The sequence below is a fragment of the Phoca vitulina genome, unplaced genomic scaffold, assembly GCF_004348235.1.
Source record: "Phoca vitulina isolate PV1807 unplaced genomic scaffold, GSC_HSeal_1.0 scaffold65, whole genome shotgun sequence".
Classification (NCBI taxonomy): domain Eukaryota; kingdom Metazoa; phylum Chordata; class Mammalia; order Carnivora; family Phocidae; genus Phoca; species Phoca vitulina.
Window position 1 is genome coordinate 2,984,202 of NW_022589768.1, and position 19,765 is coordinate 3,003,966.

General features: G+C 47.3%; 1 protein-coding gene and 1 pseudogene across 3 annotated transcripts in view; one reads left to right on the plus strand and one right to left on the minus strand.

Moving 5' to 3' along the window:
- EFL1 (elongation factor like GTPase 1) overlaps nt 1–19,765 on the minus strand; it is a 135,766-nt gene that overhangs the window by 93,146 nt on the left and 22,855 nt on the right. For all 3 annotated transcript variants that reach the window (XM_032391841.1, XM_032391840.1, XM_032391839.1), the window contains 5 exons: nt 12,035–12,158; nt 10,650–10,726; nt 9,846–9,982; nt 8,766–8,888; nt 6,755–6,854 (listed from right to left, as the gene is read on the minus strand). In XM_032391841.1, the coding sequence (XP_032247732.1) occupies nt 6,755–6,854; nt 8,766–8,888; nt 9,846–9,982; nt 10,650–10,726; nt 12,035–12,158 (561 nt within the window). The remainder of the gene's footprint in view (nt 1–6,754; nt 6,855–8,765; nt 8,889–9,845; nt 9,983–10,649; nt 10,727–12,034; nt 12,159–19,765) is intronic.
- LOC116624320 lies at nt 4,243–5,460 on the plus strand (annotated as a pseudogene).

Genomic DNA, 19,765 nt, shown 5'->3' on the forward strand with positions numbered 1-19,765 from the left:
AAGAAAAGCAAAGCTGGCGGCATCACAATTCCGGACTTCCAGCTCTATTACAAAGCTGTCATCATCAAGACAGTATGATACTGCCACAAAAACAGACACATAGATCAATGGAACAGAATAGAGAACCCAGAAATGGACCCTCAACTCTATGGTCAACTAATCTCTGACAAAGCAGGAAAGAATGTCCAATGGAAAAAAGACAGTCTCTTCAATAAATGGTGTTGGGAAAATTGGACAGCCACATGTACAAGAATGAAACTGGACCATTTCCTTACACCACACACAAAAATAGACTCCAATGGTTGAAAGACCTCAATGTGAGACAGGAGTCCATCAAAATCCTAAAGGAGAACACAGGCAGCTACCTCTTCGACCTCAGCCGCAGCAACTTCTTCCTAGAAACATCGCCAAAGGCAAGGGAAGCAAGGGCAAAAATGAACTCTTGGGACTTCATCAAGATAAAAAGCTTTTGCAAAGCAAAGGAAACAGTCAACAAAACCAAAAGACAACCGATAGAATGGGAGAAGATATTTGCAAATGACATATCAGATAAAGGGCTAGTATCCAAAATCTATAAAGAACTTATCAAACTCAACACCCAAAGAACAAAAAATCCAATTAAGAAATGGGCAGAAGACATGAACAGACATTTTTCCAAACAAGACATCCAAATGGCCAACAGACACATGAAAAAGAGCTCAATATCGCTCGGCATCAGGGAAATCCAAATCAAAACCTCAATGAGATACCACCTCACACCAGTCAGAATGGCTAAAATTAACAAGTCAGGAAATGACAGATGTTGGCGGGGATGCGGAGAAAGGGGAACCCTCCTACACTGTTGGTGGGAATGCAAGCTGGTGCAGCCACTCTGGAAAACAGTATGGAGGTTCCTCAAAAAGTTGAAAATAGAGCTACCATATGATCCAGCAATTGCACTACTGGGTATTTACCCCAAAGATACAAAAGTAGGGACCCGAAAGGCTACGTGCACCCCGATGTTTATAGCAGCAATGTCCACAATAGCCAAACTGTGGAAAGAGCCAAGATGTCCATCAACAGATGAATGGATAAAGAAGATGTGGTATATATATACAATGGAATATTATGCAGCCATCAAAAGGAATAAGATCTTGCCATTTGCAACGACGTGGATGGAACTGGAGGGTATTATGCTGAGCGAAATAAGTCAAACAGAGAAAGACATGTATCATATGACCTCACTGATATGAGGAATTCTTAATCTCAGGAAACAAACTGAGGGTTGCTGGAGTGGGGGGTGGGGTGGGAGGGATGGGGTGACTGGGTGATGGACACTGGGGAGGGTATGTGTTCTGGTAAGCGCTGTGAATTGTGCAAGACTGTTGAATCTCAGATCTGTACCTCTGAAACAAATAATGCAATATATGTTAAGAAAAAAAAAAAGAAGAAGAAGATAGCAGGAGGGGAAGAATGAAGGGGGGGAAATCAGAGGGGGAGACGAACCAAGAGAGACGATGGACTCTGAAAAACAAACTGAGGGTTCTAGAGGGGAGGGGGTTGGGAGGATGGGTTAGCCTGGTGATGGGTATTGAGGAGGGCACGTTCTGCATGGAGCACTGGGTGTTATGCACAAACAATGAATCATGGAACACTATATCTAAAACTAATGATGTAATGTATGGGGATTAACATAACAATTAAAAAAAAAAAAGAGTTATCCTCAAGTCTAACAGGCCACAAAAAGGCACAGCTTTAATAACAAAAGTCTTTACAAAAGGGGAGTGCTAAGTTGAATAAAAATGGGCATTCTGTTTGGGAGTTTAAGTTTGGAAGGCAGAAACCAGGCAGGTATATTAATTCCCAGGATCTGGCTCCCTTCCCACGTGTGGGCCTTCCTAAACCCACCTGCATCCACAACCCCAACACCAAGCAAGACCAACAGCTGCCCAAAAGTCAGCAGCACTGGGGCATCTCAGCCCGGCAACTCTGGGACCGAGCATCAGGATACTCAGGCTAATTCTCTGGTCCTAATTCTATGCTCCAGCTCTGGAAGCTGAGCTCCTCGGCCTGGTCCTGTCACCCTGTGCCTCCCTCCTGCTGTCCCTCACCTTTGGCACTATGATTTCTGCTTTTCTCCCTGATCTCTGACTTGACACCTGATAGGTAACCTCATCCCCACCCTGCCATGCTGCTTTACTCCCCCTCCCCTAAGCACTGGAACCCATTCAGATATCCCTCCTGCATGTACACCGTTCTCAAGCATTCGAAATGGCCACGTACTCTTGGAGCTCCGATGCCAAGGGCCCTAAAACCCTTCTTCCTTCTTGCTTCATGTGGGCGAGCCTGGACGGTGACCACTCCCACCACTGACTGTCTGCTGCTGTCCTCTTCACACTCCCACCTGCTAGACAAGGCCTCCCACCAGGACCGGACACCAATTCTACCTCCCTTGGCACCTGCCCCCCAAAACGGATGAGCTCGGTTCTCGGAGCTGTGCCCTCTAGTCAGAGCCAGGTCACTGCGGGGTGTGCCCCAGGACACAGGAACCTGAGAGACTGCTCTTTGAGCACAGCTTGGCCAGGTGCCGTGAGGCAACCAACACTGCTGGTGCTGGAGGCCCCTGCCTCCCCTGCAAGAGACCAGCTCCCCTCTCCTGGAAGCTCCAAGCATTAGGAGCCCTTTCAAGTATGGGATGAAATCTGCTTCCTTGAAATTTCTCGCCACGGCTGCAGGTCTGTGCTCTGGATCAACAGTGAACAAATCCACTTCTCCCCCTCCTTGCAATGGCCTGCGCTCGGGCCCTTCCCCTCACCCTGCTCTGCTCCAGGCCCAACACTCCAGCTGCCCCTTCAATCAACCCCGTGTATCTAGACTTTTGCTAAAATTGCTTCAAGAATATCTGAAAAGTGCAAGTTAAACTATAAATGCAGGATGTAATATTATCGTTACAACAGGGAGGAAAAAAAAATGAGACACTTGTTTGCATATGAAGAGAAAGTCTCTTTCAATGGGCTTATCACTAGGATCTCGACATCGTCTTAATCTTAATCACTTTACGTAATTATAGTATATACTTACTACAACAGTTAAATGAAATAGATACTATCATCCCTATTTTACGATGACAAAGCAGAGGCTTAGGAAATTTAACCTGACCCAAAGTCACTGGAAAATAAATGGAGGAGCCAAAACTCAAATCCAGATCTGACTCCAAACCTATGTTCATTATGCCCAGGACGTCCCCCACTGAGAAGGAATTAAAGATGATAAAATCATCATCACATTAAGTAAATCATTTTAACTTTGGTTAAGAAAGATAGATATTTATTCACATAAATTACATCCTCATTCGGCCTAAATTCATGACATGGTCTGGAATAAGTTAGCATTTCTATTCATCAAGTTAGCATCAGCTGTAACGAGGCTTGCTGCCCGTCTAGCACTCATCCACCCACCCAGGGAACGCCGCCCCCGTGCCCGGCACCGCTGTGGGCTGGGGGTGGTGGCACAGGGAAACGGAGCAGACAGCCAGACAGAAATCACAAGGATTTATACGAGGTACCCACTGCGTACCCCGCATTTGTGGAGAATGAAGAGGACTGATCTACAAGAAAACAGAGCTCTACCAGCCAACGCACAGCTGTGGGTGATGAGTTCTTCAGGCTGTAGTTGAACTAACACTTCCTGCACCAGAGATAAAGGAGACCAGAGGTGAGTATGTTGACTGGAAGGCTGGGGAGGTGAATGAGGAGGGGAAGGAGAAGAGGCGAGGACGCACATCCATCCAGCCTCCGGATTCCAGGCAGAATGCTCACGCTCTGCTCGGTGCGGAACAGGTGGAAGGCTGGCGCAGACTGCCACCAGAGACAGCGGGGATGGTGCAAAGCGACAGACCCAGAAAAGTGGCTTCTGTGGGAAGACAGCATCTTGTTACCAGAAGGAGTTGGTTCTCAAGAAGGAAGCAAAAGCAACGCACAGACCCGGAGACGCAGGGGGAGAGAGCTGCCTGAAAACTCTCAATAAAATGTTCCCTAACAGGCAGTTAGACCAAATACATACTCCTAAGGATTTGTGATAAACTACAGTTGAGAACAGCAAAAACAAAGGCCCTGAATCTAAAAGGTGGGATGGCTGCTGGCCTAGACTTAGGGGTAGGCGCTGAAAAGCCACACCGGGTGGAACTTCCCAGAACACTCAGTGAGAAGCCGAGGAGCAGCAGCTGTTCCACACCGGCCCGCGCCCGCTCACCGGCTGTACAAAATGGTGAAAGAAACCACTGACTACGTTTGGGGGACAAACCAACTCCACCAGGAAGAACTGGCCCTGGAGCACCACCCTGATACCCGGATATGAATCCAAATGAAGAAGTTTAAACAGATTTCTCAAGCTCACAAAGTGCTCTGTGATGCAAAGAAAAGGGACAGAGGGGGAGAATATGACAAAGGAGGAGAGGCAAGTAAAGAAGGCGGAGCTGGTGGCAGTGTGTTCCCCCAGGGACATCTCCGCAATGCCTTTTGGAGGACGAGGAAGGGAGCAGAGAGAAAGGAGCGGTGAGAATGTTGTGCGTCAGCTCTCAGTAACCTTAGAGGGCTGACACAATGGTGCAACGGGAAAACGAGCTCTGCCGAAGAGCAAACACGAGGGCCGGGGAGGTAGGGCAGAGCAGCGGCGTGCTGTCCCGAGGGCAGAGGCACGGGACTGCAAGGAAGAATTCCTAAGGTGGAACCTGGAGCGGCTCAGCAAATTCGGTCTGTGTGCAGAGTGCCAGGGCCACGGGGACGGGTCAGTGCTAAAGACAGATGGAAAAGCTGCACTGGAAGATTCTAGAAGTTTGCATTGACCAAGTTATGAAAGGTGGTCAGAAGATAACATTCCAGGTGAAGGAGACCAAGAACCAGGACTGCAGCCAGGAGATACTACCGCTGTCTCTGGTTATTACCAGAAGGACCATGCTGATTTTACTCGGCGAGGAGGCCTTGCCGTGTGCGTGGACACACAGCCGGCTGACGCACGTGCGCTTTCAAGGCCAGTCCCTGCTCCTGACGACCGAACCACAGACATCACCCCTCACCCAGGCCAGACCGTCAAGCACAGACATGTCCCGTGTGTGCTAAATGAAGTCATGCCCTTTCATCGTAGACCACGTGGAAAGGGTTGCCTAGTCACTGGATTTAAGGTAAACTTTCCTGAGAATGGCTTTCTTTCTCCTGATAAATACTCTTTGCTGGAAAAACTCCTACCTGAGAAGAAGGAAGTAGACGAGACTAAAGAAATGGGGCAGCCAGACTCGGTGGCCTTGTTGCCACTGTTACAATAGACACACACGTGAGGCTGATGCGCGTCATCCTGGGACGGTGCTCAGCGTCAGAACTCTCACTGGGACCGCGGAATGACCCTCACTGCTGGCCCTTTATATACAGTGGCTGCATGAAGGGCTGTAATCAGAGCTCCTGACTCACTACTGCTATCATCTGACAGAGAGAGAGAGAGAGAGAGAGCGGGCGCAAGCGGGGGGAGCAGCAGAGGGAGAAGCAGAATCCCCGCCAAGCAGGGAGCCCGACGCGGGGCTCGATCCCAGGACCCCGGGATCACGACCTGAGCCGACAGCAGATGCTTAACCGACTGAGCCACCCAGGCGCCCCTCCCTACTGCTTTTGTTTCAATATTCAATGATAGTGCTGTTTTCAAAGTTAAATGAAGAATAAACTCAAATGTAAAAGCTGGAAAAATGAAAAGAGAAAAAGAAAGACAAGCCACACTGGACAAACAAGGCCAGGTTCCACGCAGTGAACGGACAAGACCCGGGTTCGAACACTGGTGGCCTCCTTCCAGCTCCATGACCTGGAGCCCCTAACTTACTTTTTCCGTCACAGGCAAAACTGAAACCCTGACTACTTCCCACTCAGGAAGTGCTGTCAGATCTCAACGGCCCACGGACGCGGAGACACGAATACTGTCTGAGCTCCGCGGATGGCAGCCAGTGGTGTCACCGCCGTTATTCTTCATAAGACAGAAGAATAAGACTTAAGATGCCCCCGAGGTACCGGACATTCTTAAGTATTATTTACATTATTTCTCTCAGGCTACTCAAAAAATCCCTACGAAGAACATCCAGAGTAGATGTGGGTCCTACAGAAGAGGAGCTTCGAGGCACCCACAAGTTTTCGTTCCAGATCCCAGCACAGGATGGACGGCACACAGATTGGCAAAGCCAGAGCCCGGGCAGAGGGACCAGCCAGGAGGCTGCCGCCGTAATTCCTGCAGGAACCGATCGGGATCTGAAGGGGGAGGCAGTGGAGCCGAGGAGGGGAACACACATGGAAAACCCAGATGATGGAGAAGAGATTCTCCGAGACACGGGAAACATGAGAAATAACCCATCTCCCAGAGGCACCCGGCCCCACCCCAACCCACACCCATCAGCAGACACGCTCACACGGTCCTAAGTCTCCACTGAGGTCGGCAAGGCAGGCTTGCAGAAGAACGTGCCGGATGCTCAATACAAATGAACTGTGGCTACTCCTATTACTCTTCTCCTTGAATTTACATCAACTCAAATCAATCGTCCTGGAGCTGATTTCAACAACTCTCTCCCCAAGAGGGGTCACAGAAAGCCTGCGCTGTGCACAAGCATCCGCCACCACGGGGTGCCCCGCACCCATCCCGGTGTGAGGAGGAAAGCGTTGTCTGCACACTCCACCCACACCGCTTCCGCACCCCCACCAAACACACACCATTTCCCTGGCCCGGCCCAACCTCCCCCTATCCTTACCTGGGCTTATTCTGGGGCAGGGCCTTGGCATCGACAGCGAACATTTTGGAAACAAAGATAATAACTGGAGCAGTGTCCTCGCTTCCACATTTCATGAAAGCTACACAAATAGGAAGGAAAAAGGTCACTCGCTTTTCCCATGACCAGAAAGGCAGACTTCTAAAACACAAGATGTTTAGAACACGGCGTCACCTCAACACATAAGCGGCCTGTAATCTTTTACAACCACGATAAAATTCTCTTTAGAAAAGTATAAAATCGCTAGAACACTGTAGAGCAAGAACAAGCAGAACTGGCCCAAATGGGGAAAGAAAGGCAAAACGAGCAGGGCAGGAGGAGGGCTGGGTGCTGAAGCCGCAAACGCGGCTACCCCCCCCATAAGCCCTCAGAGATCCTGCCCGATATCCAGAGCAGAAGGGGTAAAACTGAGAAATGCTAAGTCAACAGTCAGCAAGGCAGCTTATTAATAAAATACATAAAGTGACACAAGTTAAAAAATGGACAAGAATACCTCATCATGCCAGTAACAAAATACTTAGAAATAAAGACTCAATATTATAAAGATGTCAATTTTCCCTAAATCTATATATACGAACACAATTTCACATCAACATGTTGACATTTTTCTTCACCTTCCTGGAGGTATATACAAAACCAGTCATGAGTGTTTTTGGTTTTTTGTTTTGTTCTGTTCTTAAAAAATCACCCCCCCCACCAAAATAATGTGCACATAAATGAAAGAATTCAACAGTAATATTGAAACAAGAGCAACACAACAGGAAGTCAGAAGCAAGGGCACAGCAGACGTCTTGCCAGGGACATGGGTACAAGGGGTGAGGAGCAGTGTGGCCTGCCCGGACTCCCACTGTCCTGGGACCACTCTGGCTGTACCAAGGGAAACGGAGAGCAGAGGTGGGCACCGGGTGAAAAGCTGTGCTGACACTCAGGTGAGAGACCACGGTGGCTTGGCCCCAGGACGCAAAAGCTGAAATGCTAGGAAAAGCCGAATTCTGTGTAGATTTTGAGGCAAGAACACGCAGGATGTGCAAACGGATTGGATGCAGGGGTGTGAGTGAACAGGAGCGACACGGACGACTCCGAGCTTTTTGGAGTGAGCAAATGAAAGGACAGAGTCTCCTCTGACTGAGGAGAACCAGGAGAAGCAGGTTGAGGGAGAAGGGAAGAAGCCTGGTGGGGGGGTATGTTAGGGTTCAGGTGCTTCTCAGAAAGCCGAGCAGAGGGAGGTGCGGCGGGTACCCGAGGCTGGAGCTGAGGGGGCAGACAGGCTCAGAGACATGGGTGTGGGAGTCATGAGCAGACTGCTGCCATGGCAAGCCTTGAGATGGGTGACATGGCCAGGAGAAGGAATGCAGGCCCTGCTCGGGTCCACCCACAGGGACAGAGAGACGAAAGGGAGAGAGAGGGACGAGGAACAGACACGAGGAATGCGCAGCCAGGAGAGGAGCCAGGGAGGAACGCTGTGGCCAATGCTAGTGACAGATCTAGTCGGATGATTTAACAAAGGACAGTCAACAGGGGCCCTGGGAACTGCAGCCAAGTGGTTTTGGGGATGGAAGTTGCAAATTCAACAGAACAGGAGGAAAAGCGGAGATGGTGAGTACATGCAGATGAAGTTCATGGAGGCTTGCAGAGCCTGGAGTGGACGGTTCCCCTCTTGTGGGGAGCAGTGGGCAGCCCAGCCCCGGAACCCCTTTCCACGGTCCCCAGGGACCCGGCCACAGTGCTGACACAGCAGCTCAGGGACACATTCTTGGCCGTGCAGGGGCTGGGACACAAGGTCACTGGGAGCTTCTGAGACGAGATCAGGGCAGAAGGGAGGGGGCTCAGAGCCTCTGGTCTCCCACCCCAGTGGCGAACAAAACAGCTCTAGCAACACTAAAACTCTGGCCAAATGGCCTTTTGTAAACTGGCATTTGGCAAACTGGTCTAGAGCAGCCTTGACTTAGGACGGTCCGAACTACGGCCCCTGCTGAGGTCCCCTTCAGCTCACCTGCTTTCAGGGCCTGGGTTTCGGGCAGAAGAGAGTCGAACGTCTGTGATCCTGTGCACATCAGTCTCTCCACCCTCTCAGCTGTCATGTCCAGGGGGCTGGGAAGCTTCTGACACACCATTGCTGACGTCTGCTGTTAAGGACTCACAACCTCGGACACGTGCCCTCCAGCAAGGCAAGAGATTCCCAGGGCGCACTAAATACCGAGGTGACAGTGTCGGTCTCTACAGAAAACACCCGGGCTGGGAAACACTGTGCACCACATCTCACAATACAGACATGCTTTCAGGGAGTTCAGGGACTCGCTGGAGCCCAGGAAGGACCCCTACCACAGATATTCCGGGACGTTGATGGCCCAGGGCACAAGAGAGCACGGCACCGCTTAGTAGCTTGGCCTCCTGAGACCCTCAGTGCTACCACTTTTTCCCACAGTTCTGGTCTATCTAAACTCCTATAAAAAGACCATGAGCCACTAGCAAGGATACCAGGACGTCCCCTACCAGAGCCCGTGTCACTGTAGGGCTGAGATGCCACTGCGGGCCCACACCCAGGACACTGCGCCCACAGCCCGCCACGCGGGGACTGCGTGGGACACGCACGTCAATGAATAGAAGACAGTTTAAAGTCGCCTATAAAATTATCTAAATGTGAACCATCTCAGATCAAGTTCTCTGGGAATCACTAAGATGATAGGAAATATCAATCAGCTAAGAAAATATGGCACTGAAAGGAAACCCTGATCCAACATAACCATCTAAATTATCGACGTACACATAAATCTTAGTAAAATAAAATCTTTTGTTTTTACAGACTATTGAACAAAAATAAAAAGATGCATCTTCTTTCTTGAAAGAACATGTATCTGAATTGGTATCAGTAAGACCACGAATGAGTATCAGAATGTTCATTTGTAAAAGCAGTGAATACAGTTTCAGGGTAGAATACTAATCAACCACAGAAGACTTACTTTGGGTGGAAATGTGTTCTCTCCAGAGGATTTTCTGATTGCCAGTAACATGCTGTTTCCTCCTGCTTTGTCTGAACTGTTACTTCATTACAAACCATCAGGACAAAGGATACCCAGCACAGCGTGGGAGACGGGCAGCCACTGGCCGCAGATGGCATTGATCTGAACTTTAGGGTCTGAATGTCGTGCCTCCCGGGCTCCAATTTTCAATCCTAAGGAAGTCACTATTTTATCAATTTTTTCTCTGTCCCTGTAGTAAGCATACAAAGGGGGGAGGTCACACACAGACAGGAAGGGGCAGACGGGAGAAGGAGCTCCACATTTTTCGACACACTTACTCCCAATGTACCTCCTCTACAAGAAACTGAACACGTCTGGGGGGGCTCCCACCAGGGTCTCCACTCCCTCCCTTTCCGGGGCCCCCTCCTGCCAGGCTCCAAGGGGGCACCATCCCAGGCCCCTGAGGTGAGTTGCGGTGACGGGTGAAGCAGCCTGACCTACGAGTGCTCACAGTCATGACTCCAACTCTGGAATAACTTTGAAAGTAAATTTACTGAAGCAAACTTTCTTTTCCACTTGTATCAGGCAAGGGTGTTCCCAAGATCCCCATTAATGATACTGGATATCCAACACCCTTTCTACTGCAATTACTGTTTTATTTAAGCTGGGTCTGTAAAAACAAAGATCCGGTGCTTCTGTCCATCCGTCTGTCCCCTCCTCTGGGCACTCTAAAACCCTCAGTGCTGTCCCTCCTGCTACCCTTGACCGAGGTTACACAAACTCCTTTCCACTGTTTCCAGGCCTGCAAAGCTCTGTTCACTTCCTGGGTCTGTCTCCGCTTTCTGAAGCGTGACTCATCACACGGGAAGGTGAGGCATTGTACCGCCCAAAGACAAACAATGTTATGGCAGTCTTACTTTTTCAAGACAGCATCATACAAACTCCATATATTCTCCAGGATCAGCTGCACAAATAAAGGTTTCTTTCCTTTTGCCTGTAAAACAGAACATGTGCACTTAACTTTCTGAATATTTAACAGGTACCTTACATATTCACCCTTGACGTGTTCTGTGAACAGTAGGTCTCATTTCTACCAGGAAATGTTTACCGAACAGGAAAGTCGTGGGAAATGGTTGTAAAGAATTCGCTCAGCAGCCAGTAAGGTGCAGTTGGTCACAAACCACTGCTGTCCTCCTCTGGGAGCAGGGCTGTGACCAACGAGACCGACTGCGGGCATGTCACTGCAGCTGCCCACCTCTGCCGTCAAAGGGGTGCCGACGCCCAGGCTGAGCGCGGAGAAGTCACGCCGCGCGTGCAGGTCCCCTCCGCAGACTTCTTCTAAACAATGTTCTCAAACAGGAAAACCATTCAACTTCAAGGAAGAGGATGGTAAAAAAACAAAAAAACCCTACCATTTCTCTGACCAAACCATATGCAAAGTAACAGCACCGTGAGAAGGAAACCGTCACACGCACGTGAGACGGAATATACACGGGCGCCCCCTTTCCGACTATCGCCCCGTTACAGGTGGGAGAACGGGGACAAAGGCCACGGAGCGGGAAGTGCTGGAGCCACGACGCACACGCACACTCGGACTGTCAGCCCGCTCTGCCAGCTCGCTACACCGGCTCCTTCTTGAGGAGCTTTTTGAAAGGCTTTTAATGGCAAGGGAAGATGCTCACGACATGATGTCAAGCAAAAAAACAGTTACGTTAGTACATAAACAGTATAAGCTCAACTGAGGGATGGACGTCTCGATCCTAAAAGTGAAAAAAATTAAAACCACAGCATCAGCAGTATTGGCTTCTGTTCTTCTTTTCTCTTATGGCTTTATATTTACAAATGTTTTCTAAAAAGGAATCTATATGCTCCTCCATGAGAATAAGTTTATAAAATCCTGAATTTTATGTTAAAAAAACACATCAACAGCAGGCCTGGTGACCAGCATTCAGTGAGAGAAGCCTGAGCTGAGCCTAGGAACACAGCGTGCTCGGAAAGAGCCGTCTCTTTATGGTGAAAGGGACACAAAAGCAGGATGCAAAACACGTGTCTTCAGGTGCACAGGGTCTGAGATTTTTGCTCCTCTCAAAAAAAGAAAGAAGAAACAAAAAGCAGTTCCTTGTTCTCTTATTTAAAGAACTCCATTTAAGCAATACTTGGAAGTGTAACACATGACCGTGAACCCCTCACAAACTGACCCACTTTAACCAGAGCCAAATTACATCTATTAAAGGTGCCACAGTACAAGTCTGAACGGGGCAGGAATGTGAGCGACACACAAAAGGGACAAATGCCACATCACCTGATCCACCTTCATAATCTTCTTGGCCTTCATATTGATATAATAATCTCCCCACAAGGTTTTCAAAAGAACTTCCTTTTTGATGCCGATTTTTTCACTGTAGATTTTCGCAAAGTGCTCAACTCTGAAAGAAAAGCAAGTGTTGGTGTTACAAGTAACAATAGTAAGTAAGAGTGTTTCCGTGTCGGGTACCGTTCAGAGTGCTCTGAATGCACTACTAGACGCCATCATTTCAACCATCCGAAGGGCTGGCACTCATTACCTCCCCAGGATCCAGAAAAAGCTACACACACCGAGATATTACGTAGGTAACACGGGAGGCTGGGACCAAACCCAAGCAGTCCAGCTCCGGAGCCCATGCTCTTGCCCAACGGCTCTAGGTTCCTACGGATTAGAATCCATGCCATCGCTCCCTTCCTTGACTCTGCATGTGCACAACGAGGCAAGGGGAACAAGGGCCAAGGAGATGCAGCTTCCAACTGCCCTACACAACTCGCCAGCAAGAAACTTCGTTTCAGCCTGTCACTGCTGTAGGGGCCTGGTGCTCACACAGGAAAAAACGCCAGAGCCAGGGCCTGCCAGAAAAAGGCTTCTTGGCCTCCTGGATTCCACAGGAAACATACGCACACCTGGAGAGAACCCGGCCAGCACCAGTCCGCTGTACCGCAAGCCCCAGGCACGGGACAACGGTCACCTGGCACGTCGGCGTGCGGCAGGTAGCATCTGTGCCGTCAGGACCGAGGACCCAGGAAAAACCTCCCTTCGCAGGGATGAGCACGTTTCACGTAAGGTGTGAGTCCACCTCTCAAAGCACCAGCGTCTGGGAAGATGCCTGCTCTCCTGTCCGCTGCACAGACGCCAAAGGTAACGTACTCCGGACAAGTTCTTAGCTCTCAGTCGGCAAGGGTGGTATGGCCCGAATCCAGGGCTAACTACGACCCCGTCCGATGAGCTGATATTCTCACGGCTACAAAGCCTGGTGGGAGCAAGAGGAAGCTGCCAGAGCCCTGCAAGTTCATCGCTGTGGTCGGAAGCAGAGACGTGACCAGCGGGCTGCAGCTCAGCACCAGAGCAGGCCCTACGGAAGGTGCCAGAGGTTCCAGCGTCCCCCTCACTGAGGACGAAGGGAGAGGAAACACCCAACCAGGAATCAAAGTCCCAATTCTGCAGTTACAGGCTACTGGCATTCCGGGGCCGGCCTCGAGAGGCCAGGACCTCAGAGCGACTCGCTGTTATCAGCTGTATTTCCCATTTGATCCCACAATGATTTGCTCAGGTGGGTTTGTTTTTAATTTTCCAAATTTTAGTTTCTATTACAATTTTATGTTTATTATACATATAAATTATATATGCTTTCTACATACATTACACTATGATTAACTTATAACTGCCACATTTTTGAAGGAGCGATCCCTTCTCTGCACAAATTCTCAGCTCAGTCCACAGACCGACAGCTTCTGCCTTGGAGGGCTGACAGGAGCACGACCGGTCTCCCTCCCGCTCCAGTGGCTACTCCACAAGTGAGCTCAGTGGCCGGCTGCGCACAGTGCCCATGCCTCAAGGAAGAAACAGACCCTTGCTGCGTGCTCCAGGAACCAGTAAAGAGAGCCGGGCCTCCTCCCGGGCTTCTTGCGGTGAAGCACGCCCAGAGCAAGGCACAGAGGCTCCCTTCCAGATGCGAGTCAGCAGACCGCATCTCCCTGCGGCTCCTACTTCTAACCCCCTGGTTCTGCCAGGCACGGTGCCATCCTCCACGCAGACTTGCAGATCCATTCCAGGACCTAGGGGAGGGGGACAACAGAGGGCAAGCACTGTGGCCGGAGGTCCCAGGCACATTCTCCAACCCAACCTTACCTGAAGAGGCCTCACCTTCACCCGGATGCTTGTGAGGGCCCCAATGAATACAGCAGACGCTTTGGGTGACATATAGTTAGGTTGGGTCTATTCTTACATGGCTAAAACTGAAGGTAATGACCGAGTGATTAGCACATCAAACTTCCAATATTTTCGTATTTTGTATTTTTTGAAATTGCATTTTTTTGCCTAAGACCAATTTTTGTATATCCTTCACTGACACTTAAATTCTGACTTTAATTATACTGTTCAGATAGTTTATGTTTTTATTTGACCTGTTAACAGTCTGACTGATATAAAATCTTTCCCAAACCATGCAGATTTCTACTTATACTTCTATTTTTGCCTCATGCACTTTGTTAGGATCACCGATAGAGTTAATCTCTGTCCACTACCCATTAACAAGGATTCTTATACCACAATATATTTCTAAAAATTCTGCATTGTTCATCAATACTGCCAAACTGACTTTCTTTTTGCTCACATTTGACTGACATACTGAGCCAAAGCTTTGGTACTTACCCTCCAGCTATTATGCTTTCTGTTTATCTTTTTAGATAGCAAAACTTTGGATTTTTTTTTTTTTTAATGGAATTTCCTTCTTCTAAAAAGCTATCTCCTCCATGGGGTATTTCATGCATTAAGTATCGCAACTGTTCTGGAAATGTGGATTTCTAGAATGATTTCTGCTCACGCTTCCAAGATTTTTTTTTAAATGTTGATTTGTGGTACCCAGACTTTTGTATTTTCTTGGTCTTATACAACACTGTGTCAGATACATGTCCTGTTTTTAATTTGATAAGTGGTAAACTTAGAGGTTTCCACACTCAAACCTCTATCAGAATCATAAGTGATAGGCACAGAAATCTTCCAAAATCTTGGTTTTTATCCTTTCCATTCTTTTTCATCCCATAGTTACCGTAAAACTTGCTTAACATCAACCCTTCCCCCCCACTATTGCTTCGTGCTTTTTGTCTGTCATTAGTTAGTTTTAATTTTAAAACTATGACAATTTCTCCGTTCTTGGATTCTGTTTTAATTCACTTCCTCCACAGAGTACCTTCAAACGGGATTCTCAGAAAGACCTGCAGACCTACTGACCCATCCATCCTGGCCTATCTTCCTGAACGACAACGTGGCCAAGGGGGAGGTTATGGGGTATCCTTGTGCATCCAAGCCGCCCAGCGGGCTGACATCAACGGCAGGAGCCGAAAACGCTGGTGTACAAAGACAAACGGAACTGCTCTAGGGAGGACTCCTGTCCCTATTTTATAGGGTTGGGAACTCAGCTGCACTTATCTACAACCGGAGCTGGACTCTGACCTATCCAAGTCAGCAGATTCTCCCAGATTCACATCTGCAACAGGACAGACTGAGGCCGTAATGCCCCGGTTCAGCCTCATCTCACACTCCTTCATCCAGTCCCCCGGTGAGAGTTTCAACCACCCTCCAAATTCTGAAATGTGCTCCTTTCCCACCTTTTGGCACACAGGAGTTGCCCCCGTTCCCTAGTCATGACCCATCAGAGGGAGGCCGGCAGAAAAGCACCTCTAGTGCTTTCGTTCCCATCAGCTCCCCATAAACGAACATGTCCACTTGTCGACCACAGGCACTGTTGGGCACGGACCCTAAATGCGACCTTGCTTAACGCAGGGCATTCACTCGCTGACTGACAGCACGTCAAAGTGTCCAGGGTTGTGAGGATCCCAAAGCCACCCGTGCAAGCCTCTCCCCATCCCTTCTCCTTCCACAATAAACTGACACCAATTTCTGAGATTCAGACTAAAATTCACCTGGAATGTTCAATGATTTCTAGAAATCATTCCAAGCAAAGGACGAGCCCCCAACCCTGTGGCTCATGAGCAAAATGCTGACAGGTTAGGAAACTAATGGGCCTGACCCGGTTATATGACGGAATGAATCACTGTACTTTGTAATTCAAAGAAATTCTCAGAAATCATCTAAGCCCAACATTCTTAGTGTTCAGGTGAGGACACTGAGGCCCAAAATGGTGACAATGGCGTCATCAGCCACGCGGAAAATGGGCACATTCTCTGCAGGTTGGTAGTTTCTATTTTCATTATATGTCCGCTCTCTGAATTTCAGTATGACCTTCACAGGCACTAAGTGGACTACGGTCTTTATAACTGATGACAAACCAACAAGGAAAAACCATGGTATTATAATTTATTATCCTGTCAAGGCAAAATCTGTCCGGTCCAAAGGGAGTGAAGATCAAGTTCCTTTAAAAAAAGGAGGACAGAACAGCCAAGACTGGTTGGGCTCCTCACAGGCCATGCGCTCTGCTCAATTTCTGATCCCTTCTTCTTTCCCATTTGCAAACTGACAAATGTTTCATGAATAGGCTCTGTTTTCCTCTGGTGCATTATGTCTGGTTCTGTTATCCCTGCTATATATGTAAGATTCAGCCCATGACTAAGTAAATCCCACTGTAGTCCCCACAACTGTTCATCCAAGCTCAAGACATTTTTCACAAAGTGATAATTCTTTAATTGTATTTGGATTTTCTGATTTCACAAGTCAGTAATGGTTGTGGTTCAGAAACATAAATCAAATGCCCACCACATTCTGAACACTGACGTCACATTCCATGGCCCGCAGGTACATATCCAGAAGGGGCCATCAGAAGAAACAAGGGTCCCTGTACCCCAGAGTGGAGAGCCCACTGAAGCCCCACAGTCAGGAAGCATAAACTTCAGTGTCAAGCGGACCTTAAACTTAGTATCAGCTCCTCTGCTTCGTGGCTGAGTGATGTTCAACATCTGCTGAATGTCTCTGAGCCTTGGATAATTCATAAGAGTATCTATTTAAAAGGACTGTCCTAAGAACTCAATGAAATAATTTAAGCAAAGTGACTAGCTTAACATCTAGCATGGGTACACCCGAATAAAGTTAGCTTCTTTCCATACTAGCTTCTGCTAGTGCAGACAGTAAAAGTTAATAGAAATGTATTTGCTCACATATGCACAAATAACCTCCAGAGTATACAAGAAACTGCCAGGATGCACTAGTTTCCTGTAGGGAAATGAACTGAAAACCTAAGAGACAGGGAGACAGGGTGGGAGACTTTTCATGGTCTCCCATGGATACATTTTTGTACCTTTTCAATTTTAAATTTATTCAAAGATTAAAGTTCTAAACAAATCATTTTACATAAAATCTATAAAGAGATGCAAGACTGGTTCAAGATTCAAAAAGTAATCAATGTAATCCACTATATTAACAAGTTAAAGAAGAAAAATCCTATGATTACATTAACTGATGCAGAAAAAGCATTTGACAAAATTTGACACCCCTTCATAAAAATGACTCTGAGAAAAAAAGGAATACAGGGGAACTTCCTCAAATTGATAAAAAACATTTAAAAATAACCACAGCTAACCTGACACTCAATGGTGAAGGCCTCAGTACTTCCCTCTAAGATCAGAACAAGGCCAGGATGCCCACTCTCCCTGCTCTTTAACAGTCCTGGAAGCTCCTGGCAGAGCAGTGAGGCAAGAAGGGGAAAGGAAGTGGCAAGTAAAGGAGGGAATACAGCAGCCCCTGTTGGCAGGTGACAGGCCTGCCTTGTAGAAAATGCCAAGGAATCCACAAAGAACTCTAGTGAGTGAGTTTAACAAGGTCACAGTATACAAGAGCGACACACAAAAACCAATTAACTGTATTTCCAAAAGGTAGGACTGAATATGTGAGCACCAAAATTAAAAATATAATACCATTTCTAATTGATTAGAAAAAATGAAAAATTAGGTGCAAGTCCAATATAATATATACAGGGCTTTATGTTGAAAACTACAAAATGTTAATGAAAGAAATCAAAGAAAATCTTTAAAAAATTGAGAAACACAGTGTTCATGGATTAGAAGGTAAAATGTAGCAAAGATGTCAATTCTCAAATTGATATAGAAGTTTCCCCAATGCTTTTTCAGTAAAAACCCTAGCAACATTTTTTTACAGATATAGGCAAAGATTATTATAAAATGTACATAGAGGGGTGCCTGGGTGGCTCAGTCGTTAAGCGTCTGCCTTCAGCTCAGGTCATGATCCCAGGGTCCTGGGATCGAGCCCCACGTCAGGCTCCTTCCTCAGCGGGAAGCCTGCTTCTCCCTCTCCCTCTGCTGCTCCCCCTGCTTGTGTTCTTTTTCAAATAAATAAATAAAATCTTAAAAACAAAATAAAATAAAATGTACACAGAGAGGCACAGACCCTTGAACAGCTGAAATAATCTCCAAAAAGAGGAATGTGGGCTGAAACAACCTATCTACTCTCAAGACTTGTTAGATACTTACAGTAATCAAGACTGTGTGGTACTGGTGGAAAGATAGACACACAGATCGAGGAAATAGAACAGAACACTCAGAAGTAGATCCACACAGGTATCCAACTGATGTCCAACGGATTTTGACAAAGGTATACAAGCAATCCAGTGGGGGAGGTATAATGGTGCTGGAGTAACTGCACATCTATAGCCCAAAAAAGAACCTTGACCCAAGTTTCTCATCGTATATAGAAAATTAACTCAGAATGGATCACAGACTTAAATGTAGAAAGTAAACTATTAAACTTTTAGAAAAAACTATGAGAGAAAATCATCAGGAGACAAAATCCTAGCCATGCGGGATTCTTAGATTTGACTTTAAAAGCATAATTTATAGGGGCGCCTGGGTGGTGCAGTCGGTGAAGCTCAGGTGGTGGTTTCATGGGTAGTGAGATGGAGCCCCGCACTGGGATCCGTGCTCAGCCCGGAGTCTGCTTGAGTTTCTCTCTCTCTCTCCCTCTGCTCCTCCCCCCAAAGTTTCTCTCTCTGAAGTAAAAATAAATAAATCCACCCAAATTCTGCTCTATGAAAGACATTGTTAAAAGGATGAAACATCAAACTATAGACTAAAAGAAACTATAAAACATATATGAGGGGCGCCTGGGTGGCTCAGTCGTGAAGCGTCTGCCTTCGGCTCAGGTCATGATCCCAGGGTCCTGGGATCGAGCCCCGCATCGGGCTCCCTGCTCGGCAGGAAGCCTGCTTCTCCCTCTCCCACTCCCCCTGCTTGTGTTCCCTCTCTCGCTGTCTCTCTCTGTCAAATAAATAAAATCTTAAAAAAAAAAAAAAACACATATGAGACAAAGGACTAGTATCTAGAAGATAAAAAGAACTCTCAAAATTCAACAGTAAAAAAAACAAACAATGCAATTAGAAAATGGGCAAAGGACTACACAGCAAAGGAGATCATCAACAAAATGAAAAGGCAATTTATGGGATGGGAGAAAATATTTCCAAATCCTATATCTGAAAAGGGATTAATAACTAAAATATATAAAGGGCTCATACAACTCAACAGCAAAAAAACCAAAGAATGCAATTTAAAAATGGGCAGAGGAACTGAAGAGACATTTTTCCAAAGATGTACAGATGGCCCACAGACACGAGATGCTCAACATCACTCAGCATCAGGGAAATGCCACTCCAACCATAACCAGGTATCACCCTACATTTGTCAGAATGGCCACTATCAAAAAGACAAGGACTAACAAGTGTTGGCGAGGATGTGGCCACAGACAGCCCTCGTTCCCCGCTGGTGGGGATGGAATTGGTGCAGCCAGGATAGAAAAGAGTATGGAGGCTCCCTGAAAAATGAAGAATAGAACTACCATAGGATTTGGTAATTCTACTTCTGGGTACTTATCTGGGGGGGAAAAAAAAAAAAAAAGAACTTGAAAAGATGTATGTAACCCCCGGTTCACTGCCAACATTATTTACAATAGCTAAGACATGGAAGCAACCTAAATGTCCATCAAGAGATGAACGGATAAAGATGTATATCATATATAATATATCCTATCATATACATACATATAATA